The 9,489-nt window shown below is 24.9% G+C and overlaps 3 protein-coding genes across 5 annotated transcripts in view; 2 read left to right on the plus strand and 1 right to left on the minus strand.

Moving 5' to 3' along the window:
- LOC102675919 overlaps positions 1 to 2,488 on the plus strand; it is a 41,916-nt gene extending 39,428 nt beyond the window's left edge. For all 3 annotated transcript variants that reach the window (XM_006620545.2, XM_006620547.2, XM_006620546.2), the window contains exons 5-7: positions 1 to 208; positions 489 to 1,160; positions 1,562 to 2,488. In XM_006620545.2, the coding sequence (XP_006620608.1) occupies positions 1 to 208; positions 489 to 1,160; positions 1,562 to 1,771 (1,090 nt within the window). In that variant the 3' untranslated portion in view covers positions 1,772 to 2,488. The remainder of the gene's footprint in view (positions 209 to 488; positions 1,161 to 1,561) is intronic.
- Positions 2,489 to 4,262: 1,774 nt separating this feature from the next.
- Positions 4,263 to 7,090, minus strand: LOC102676340 (peptidyl-prolyl cis-trans isomerase-like). Its single transcript, XM_006620548.1, has 3 exons — positions 6,650 to 7,090; positions 5,441 to 5,794; positions 4,263 to 5,181 (listed from the first exon to the last, which is right to left on the minus strand). The coding sequence occupies exons 1-3, from the start codon at positions 6,851 to 6,853 to the stop codon at positions 5,110 to 5,112; spliced, it is 630 nt and encodes a 209-aa protein (XP_006620611.1). The 5' UTR covers positions 6,854 to 7,090; the 3' UTR covers positions 4,263 to 5,109.
- A 1,330-nt stretch (positions 7,091 to 8,420) lies between these two features.
- The window catches only part of LOC102677857 (cell division cycle and apoptosis regulator protein 1-like), a 7,912-nt gene continuing 6,843 nt past the window's right edge, over positions 8,421 to 9,489 (plus strand). Inside the window, exons 1-2 of the mRNA XM_031512754.1 lie at positions 8,421 to 8,478; positions 9,219 to 9,346. Coding sequence (XP_031368614.1) covers positions 8,421 to 8,478; positions 9,219 to 9,346 — 186 coding nt within the window. The remainder of the gene's footprint in view (positions 8,479 to 9,218; positions 9,347 to 9,489) is intronic.

A 9,489-nucleotide genomic window follows, 5' to 3' on the forward strand; every position in this document is an offset into this window, starting at 1 on the left:
CGTCACCATCTCCAGAGTACCACAGACTCTATTCAGCCGTAATCGGCGTGAATCAATTGCCGCTTTTCCACTCGGAGGCGCGACCAGAATATTGCCGGGTCGTCGAGATTCGGAATCCAGAATGGGTGGACCACCGAGCAATACCGGAAGCTCGCACAATCTTCAATTAGATATTATGGACGATATCGCGGAGATGAAAGCGAAGAAGGTTAAGATTTAATGATAAATTTAACTCGGTCGGTAATTTTTTACCGATCGAGTAAGCAATGCATCAGATCCATCTCCAGATTAAACAATGCATCATTTTAATTAATTAATATGCATAAAGAAATGTTCTATACATTCCACGTATATCATTGTGTCTAAAATTAATCACTTTTATTAATTCACTCATTTTCTTTACTTCATCAATTTTAATAATTCGCGCGAAGAAAAAACAAAATTAAAAAGGGGAGTTACGTTTCAACTGAAACCAATCTTATCCGTAGGTGCTCTTAAAGATGTACAAGACGTCGACGGAACAAGTGTGCGAGATCCAGCCACTGGAAGGTAATAGCTCGACTCAACGATACACCCAATATCCTAAACGACGATTCTCTGAAATGCCCGCACCTTCTGTGTCACCGACCGCCTCTATCCGAAGACGGGCCTCGGAAGTGCCGAGAGCCACGAGTGCTTCCGTTTCCGGCGCAGCGGGCATCGTCTGCTCCAACACCGATCTGATATCGATCCTTAGCTCATTGGCCTCTTCCGCGACCGAGATCAACCGATGCGGCGAAGAAGGATCGAGTACACGCGAGGAGAGCAAGTCGAGTTGGTCTGGGAAGACGGCTGAACAGAAACGAAGTCGATTGAAAAGTTTTCGTTCCAACAGTTTCGACGTATCCATTCTTCACGGGGCGAAAAGCAAGCTGGCCGGATCCTCGAAAGCTGCAGCTTCGACTATCATGGCTCCGTCGAATTGGTTCACCAAGAGACATCAACCGATGTCGAAGAAACAGAAGCCGGAAGATTTAATCACGGCTAGTTTGAACTTCAAGTTCGATAAATCGAAGGTCGTGAAGGCGGTTAAAGAGACACTGGGCAAAACGTCTCCTAGTATCGATATCAGGCACAAAGTTGTATGGGATGACACCAGTGGAACGAAGGTAGACGCTCAGGTCTGTTGTATTTCTCGTTCTTCATTGTATTTCGTGTGCGATAATTTATTAATTGAGCTTTCTTGCACAAATATTATTGGTAAAATTTTACAAATCACGAGTTATTTTAATGATTTATTTTTATGGTAGCAACAAATTTAGTTTCATCAAATGAATTTTATAAATAAAAGTCATCCGATTCAACATATAAATAATATAAAATAAATATAAATAAAATAAAATAAAATTGTGTAATTACGAAAGGAAATTCTGTAATTTACGTCTTGATTTAATATTATTAATGTAAATTATTGTATAGAATTATAATAATATTATTTGATTAGTAAGGAATTGTAGGTTTTTGTATATATATGGTTTTCTCAATTTTTTCAAAGCAAATATAGAAAAATATTTTGTTGTAGGTATTGGGTAGCGCAATTGAAAAAATTTTAACGGCGCAAAGAGGAAATGACGCGGAAGCAACCGGATCGAGCAGCAAATCCTCGGTATCTCCGAACAAACCAAGATCAAGTAAAGTGACGAGTTGGTTTTCGAGTACCAAAGACCAAGAACAAACCGAATCCTGCGAACCATCTATCTGTTCTTCTTTAAAAGATCTATTCGTCAAGTAGTATGGAAATACAAACACGGGTCTCGCTCGTTTGATTAACGCTTCTTCGTTTAAGAATTTATTCAAAGATTAACACGACCTAATAGATAATTGATCATCTCATTTAATTCAAGCTAATGAATACTACGTATATTTTCTTTCCATTCCTTCTACGAGATGTTGTTTTATCATTTTTATCAATTTTAATATTCTAATATTCATGATTCTGAATATCTATTAGTAAAAATTTCAAAACTGGAGTATTTTCTATTGTATTTTTATTCCTTTTGTTTTCCATATTACATTTATAGATTCTCAGTAATGTCATAATTATATTATAATTATTTTCTATGTTTATTAATACTTAATCATCTTTATAAAAATGTTTTTAATTTCATTGAAATTTTACAGTTGGATGAATGAAACAGATTCATTGACATTGCGGGATCCATGGTTAAAAATTAGATATAAAAATCTATAAAACATCGTAGATCTAAATATTTCAATGGATGCAACTTTCAACAAGTAAATGTGAACAAAGGTTTAATCAACTTCTATATTTAAATAAATTTTAATAAATTATAATATTCAAAATATAATTAAGCAAAAATTCGAAGCTAAAATTTCGAAATATAATTGAAAAATATGTCGTATAATAAATGTTATATGATATTCCATAAATAAAAAAAATATTGTTTTCTTATGAGAAGAGTCAAATATAAAACAGATTGTTATTGAACGATACGACCGTTTCGAAATTAAAATATTTCGATCATATGTGTGTATAGTGTATCCCGTATAAAAGATCATTCAATCATAATACAATTTTTTATTTATGAATATGATTTCAAACAATTAAGAAATTATATTTACAAAAAAAAGACAAATTATTTAATTTGGTTTTTTTAATAATTCTTTATAAATTAATTCATAAATAATTAGATATTAATCAATTTATTTTCAAATTTTTAATTTTTTAAAAATCACATTTTTTAATAAGTTAAAATAATATGCAAATTCTTTAATTGAAAGATGATATATATTTTTATCAATAAAAAATTTTAAAAATTCTACAATTTTAAATCAATTTTAAAAGCAGTAGATCTGTCTTTAGACATTGACAAATTTAACTGTCTTTTCCAGTAGTAAAATTTAAATAATATATTAAAAACGGCAGTAATATTTCTTACATATCCACAAATGGATATTGAAGCACAAAAAAATCAATAAATATAATGGCTAAAGAATGATTAAAAAATTCTCAGTCTTAAATTCAATACTTAATGGTATCCTTCTTTCATCAAACAAAATCTTAAAAAAATGTTGTTGAAGGAAAATGTAATGCGTGTATGCCTTTGCGGGTCGAAGGCTCAATAAATAATTGTAATATATTATATAAATGCGCATATATATAAATATGTATAATTGTGTGTATAAAAATTTACACATACATACTTTTAATAACGACTTAATTTGTATTGTAAAATCGTAGCTAGATCTGTAGATCGTCAAAATGTGAGTGATATTTATGTTACATTATGGACATACTATCGTTATACTTTAAAAATATAATCAAAGAAACAAACAATGAGCAGATAATTATGGTAATTTTATTAATATACAAATGTTAAAAAAATGAAAATGAATTTTACTGAATAATATGTAAATGTTTCATTAAATATGACTGTTACGTACATGTGTGGCTACCTGTACGAAATAACGTTGATATAATACTCATATTGTATTTATGGTTTCAGCTTTCACAGAATTAATAAAATCTGCAAAAGTTTAACCTACTTTCTTTTTTTCTTTTTAAAAAAAATTTAATCAATAACTATTTAAAAATATAATCATATGATATTTTTTATATTGTCAATTAATAAACAGTATTTATTTAAAAATAAAATTCAAAATATTAATGATTATTTGTAATGATTATTTATTACATATCAATTTTTCTATTTTTATTAATTAATGCATCTTTTTAATCCATATTTTTATTTTGATTAATATTGATATCATGTGATTATATCATATGATTTCATTTAATTTATATTAATGTTAAAATTGAATGAAATTAACATTACATGTTAGATTATGTTACTACAAAGTGCATAAAAATTATGAATAGTAAAAGGCATATCAAAAATGCCATATCAATGAACAAAATAAAAACATTTTCATTTATCATTTCAGATTATATTTATCTATACTTATCAACCATATATTTATACAATATATATATATATATATATAATTTAATGTGGAAAAATCCATATTAAAATTTATTTATATATTTTTCCTCTTTTAAACAATTTCAATTTACAGCATAAATTTATAATATGAAATCTCTAATGTAATTTTTAAATAAGTTTAAATTTAAAAATAAACAAAAATTAAAATTATAAAATATATTTATGAAATGAACCTTTTCTTTTAATAAAATAACTTAATAAAATATGGTTCCATTGAAAGGAATTCATACTTTATTTATGATAATAAATATACAACAATTAGTTCTGAAAACAATTTTATTTTATAGAAATCCCAATTACTGTGACCGTTGAAACTACATCTTTCAACATTTGTGTTACATCAAAATAAGATGGAATTACCTAAAGGCATTATCTGATATTACAGTTTACACTAATCAAATCTCTATTATCTTGTGTGCTTAGAAAAGGAATGGTGTATACATATAAAAACGAATAATGCCCTAGATAACATGAGCATTATTTTGATGGGTCTAAGTATAAAAGCACAATAGAAAAGTTAAAATATTCCGTAACGTCACAGATAAATGCATTGTACAGCAATCATGTAACACTAATTATGGACCTTGCTTACGAATTTTATCCTGATTGGATACTAAAATATGAGTAGGACACATAGAAGAATTATTTTATGAAATGCACGATTCATCTATACACATTTAGTGTGCTATATAATTTAATATCATTAAAGGAGAAATATTTCATGGAAGAATGTTGGATCTAAATTTTGTTCATTTGTTTTATATTACTTTGATTAGAAGAATGTTGCTTATTACAGGTAATGATGAATGAGAAATTGAACGATTTTTTATAATAAAAAAACAAACCAAAAATTCATATTAATAAATTCTATTTCATTACGTATTCCAACTTCAATTATTTATGATGAAAGATTGTACAATGCAGCTGATTTGTTAATTCTAATTTAAAAATTATACACTTTTTTCTTTTATATGAAACTCAATCCATAATATTAAAGAAAAATGGCGGCGATGATTAGAATGAATGAATCATACAATAAAGATAGCAACAGTTGTATGCAACAGCTAAATAAAAATGCAGTCATTAGAGTATCTAATTGAACAATCTACATTTCTCCACAGTCAGTTATTACAATCTTTTTGGAAGTTTTTCCACTTTGAGATCCCATAGCCTCCAACTAAAACAAAAAAAAAACAATATTAAATTATATTAAAAAAAAAAGTAATACTAAATTATTTAATCATTCATAGATTAAAATATATCTTAAAGTTTATATTTTAAAGTTCTTAAAATAGAAGTAATAAAAATTCAATTTATATTTTGTAAATTATTATCATATATTATCAATTATGAGTTATTATATGATTAAAAATATTTTTTAAATATCTATATATCTGTATGAAATAAGGCAAAAGATTAAGAATATAATTACATACTTTTCTAACAACATCCATTCCTTCAACAACTTTTCCAAATACAACATGTTTGCCATCAAGCCAACTTGTTTTGGCACTGGTAATGAAAAACTGACTACCATTAGTGTTTGGACCAGCATTAGCCATGGAAAGAATACCAGGTTCAGTATGTTTCAATGTGAAATTTTCATCATCAAATCTCACACCATAAATAGATTTGCCACCAGTGCCATTATGATTGGTAAAATCACCTCCTTGGCACATGAAATTTGGGATCACTCTATGGAAGCTGCTTCCTTTATAACCAAAACCCTTCTCACCAGTACAAAGGGCTCGGAAATTTTCTGCAGTTTTTGGGACAACATCACTTCTTAACTGAAAATTTAATCAATTTTTTTCTTTAAAAAACATTATATCAAACAAAATATTTGATGATTATTTCTATATTATACATTGAATTAAATTATTACTTATAAATAAATATATAATTATATATATAATAGAAATTAAATTAATATAATATAAAAATCAATGTTTTAAATATTATATTGAATATAGTATATATATATATATATATATATATACACAACTACATAGTTGGTTTACTTATTGAAGTGGAAAATTTTACTATTAATATAACAACACAATGTATATAAAAAAATTATATAAGTAAGAATTAACGTTCATATCTAAATACAAATGAAATTACATTATTACCACTTCCACTCTAGCTATGACGTGTTCATAACTTATTCATATTTTTTTTTTTTTCTATGTTAAATTAACATGTGTAAAAAATCATAATTACAATATTTTAAGCTTATATAGCATTTAAAATTACCAAAAAAATTTGCTTAGACATATTCTATAATTACGCGCTAAAGTTTCACCTGTACAGAATACGTAATCAAACGTGTCAGCGGCAATCGTGAATGGAAAATTTTACGATTCAGTAGAAATCAAAAAAAATTAGTAATACTATATATATTACATTTTATATGTATCATGCTTCACAATATCGAATGAAAAAAAATTTAGTCTTATTCGCTTAAAATAATTATTTCAAATAATAAAATATGCATAATAACAATTTTGAGGAAAATTCTAATCGAAAATCGTCTCACATAACCGGCTTTCAAGAAAATCCAAGATGGCCAATCATGCCGGGATTCCAACGATAACATGTTTTAGAAATAAAAACTACATTAATTGAAAATAATTTTCACTTACCTCCATTACGATACGACCCACAGGCTTAGTATCCGCGGTCATATCGAAGAAAACTCGCGGCAAACCCATTTCTTCTGCAATAACGGCAAAACTTCGTACGAGCAATGCGAAAGACGATCGTCTCGGCCGGGCGGTGGCTCCCAAATGGCTCAAATGGCTGAAGGTCGAATCAATTGACAGCCGGCAGATCGATCTCAACGCCATGTTCAAAGCTTACTTCTTTAAAAATCAATTTTAGACAGCTTAATCTCTTCTTTCTACTGAATAATATTGTTTGTATTGTTTTTCAAAGATAATTGTTTACTGTTTTATAGAATTATTATGTAATAAAACGACGATTTCAGTTTAATATCGATAATTATTGAACGACAAACGTGCTTTTCCTGCTTGACCAATCCCGTATAACATTTCCTACAGCAATGTGAAATAACCAATAGCATGTTTTGTTTTTGATCACGTAACAGAAAGAATAATAGTATTCTGTTAAAATTTATAGAATTAAAAAAAAATAAAATTTGAAATAAAATTTTAATCTAGGAATCTATAGTGTTAGTTATATATATTATTTTTAAAGATATAATTTTATTAAAATTAAATATTTTATAATAAATTTTTTTAATTCTTGAAATTTATACGATTTTGAATTACGTTTCTATGATTGCGCCTTAAAGTTTTTTATCATATATATGATTTACAATATATTTTATTTTTTTTTTCATTATTAATGAATAATAATAAATATATTTTTTAATAGCTATATAAATAATAATATAAATAATAATAGCTATAAATATATTTTTATATTTCGTAAACTATTAAAAATATCAATATAAATTATATGATATTATTTATTATATCATATATTATTTATTATAATTTTATCCATAAAATTAATATATATTCAATTGAATATTGAAAATATTGCTATATACTTACTTAAGTTTTATATTAAATAATTATCTATTAATCTATTAATTAATCTATTACATTCATATTCTTATTAAATTCTTTCACTTGAGGATATTATTTTTATAAATTCGAAGAAATCTTGTTTTAACTTATAATGAAAAGAGAACATGCAATTATACTAATACAACTCATTTGACATAACCAAAGGATGTTATGTCATGCTTTGCCTTGGATCTTGATAATCTTGATTGTGGACCAATCATGATTCTGTTCAATTTTATTGTGGCATCTACGCCGGATATGACGTTTTGGTTCATTGTCATCATAATGAAGTAAAAATGAATTTATTTGAATTATTATAATACATTATATTATTATAATTGTGTTATATAAATATTCAATTACAAATATTATCTTATATTTAAAATTATTTTTTAAAAATGAACTAATTCAAATACATTAAAATATTAGATATCGATGATTGATAATAAAACAAGATATATGCGTTTTCATTCAGTTTCAATCTGATGAAAATGTTTCCTATGCGTCTAAACATACAATAGAATCAAATTAAAATTTATCTTAATTTTTTTTATAATTATCTAAAAAATAATAATTATTTTTTATTAAATAATAAATTAGAAAAATTAGTATCAAACAAAATAACACTTTTATAGAAAATTTCATAAAGAATATATATTTAAAAAATTTTAAATTTAATTTACTTCCTGAAATAGAATAGTATTTGATTTCAGTAGTAGTAGCTAAAAAGATGGCGCCCGAATGAAGGACGCTCAATTGAGAATATAGTGAAAATCTTGTTAAATTTGTATTATTAATAATATTACATATTTCTTAAGAAATGAGTAATCTTTCACCATTTGGAGGTGGCAAAAATCCACCATGGGTTCGTAATGCAGGTATATTGATTTTATTATTAATATAAGATATCTTATTATATCGTCCCGTGTATAAGTCAACAATGTTGCCAAGTTTCTGTTACAATTTATACAAGTCAATAAATATATTTATAAAATATATTTTATAAATATTTTATTTAATACTATTGAAACGTCAAAAATTGATTTAAAATATTTATTTTTGAATAATAAATAAAATATAATTAAATTATAATATAACTTGTAGGAATAGAATGTTAGTATTATTACATCTTCAATTTGTAATAATTTTAATTTTGAAATAAATTAATTTTTTTCTATTTATAAGCAATCTTATTTATATTTTATATATTATACTATATTATACTTATACAAGTTTCATACAAATTTTTATTAGAAAAGAAATTGTATTTTTTTAATATATAAATAATGATATATTTATTTTATTTTCTTAATGTTTTTATAATTATTTAGTATTTTAGAAATAGAAATTTTTTATACATAATAATTATATATAATAAATTGTATAAAGAAATTTAAATTAAGAAAATTAAATTCATAAGATATATTTATTGAATAAATTTATTAATAACAAATTTATTAATATCATAAATTATATAATGTATTTTTAATGTGATTTATATAATGTTTATTTATACAAGCAATTAAAAATAATTTATATATATTTATTATTTGTATTTATAAATTATATAAATAATTAATATAATTATATAAATATTTAATATATTTTTTATTTATAGGACAAGGAATTCAAAATATTCAACAACAAATGTTAGGTCAAGCAATGGGTAGTATAGGTGGCCAACCTATGGTTCAATATCAACAACAAACGCAACAAGTTTATCAACAAAGTTTGGGATTACAACAGGTTAGTACAGATTATGGATTATATATTAAAGGATATTAAAATGTAAAAATAATATAAAAATGTAAATATATGATATTTTATTATTAATTAAATTTTTATTATATTTTGTATATATATATTATATATTTTATATATGTTCTTTC

Source organism: Apis dorsata, unplaced genomic scaffold (assembly GCF_000469605.1).
Source record: "Apis dorsata unplaced genomic scaffold, Apis dorsata 1.3 scaffold_517, whole genome shotgun sequence".
NCBI classification, from domain to species: domain Eukaryota; kingdom Metazoa; phylum Arthropoda; class Insecta; order Hymenoptera; family Apidae; genus Apis; species Apis dorsata.

What these genes read in the sequence shown, in the direction of transcription:
- LOC102676340 (XM_006620548.1), bottom strand. Translation starts at nt 6,853, where the DNA reads ATGGCGTTGAGATCGATCTGCCGGCTGTCAATTGATTCGACCTTCAGC. An exon ending in TGGGTCGTATCGTAATGGAG is followed by an intron (nt 5,795 to 6,649) that starts GTAAGTGAAAAT and finishes TTAAATTTTCAG; the next exon opens with TTAAGAAGTGATGTTGTCCC. An exon ending in GAATGGATGTTGTTAGAAAA is followed by an intron (nt 5,182 to 5,440) that starts GTATGTAATTAT and finishes TTTTTGTTTTAG; the next exon opens with TTGGAGGCTATGGGATCTCA.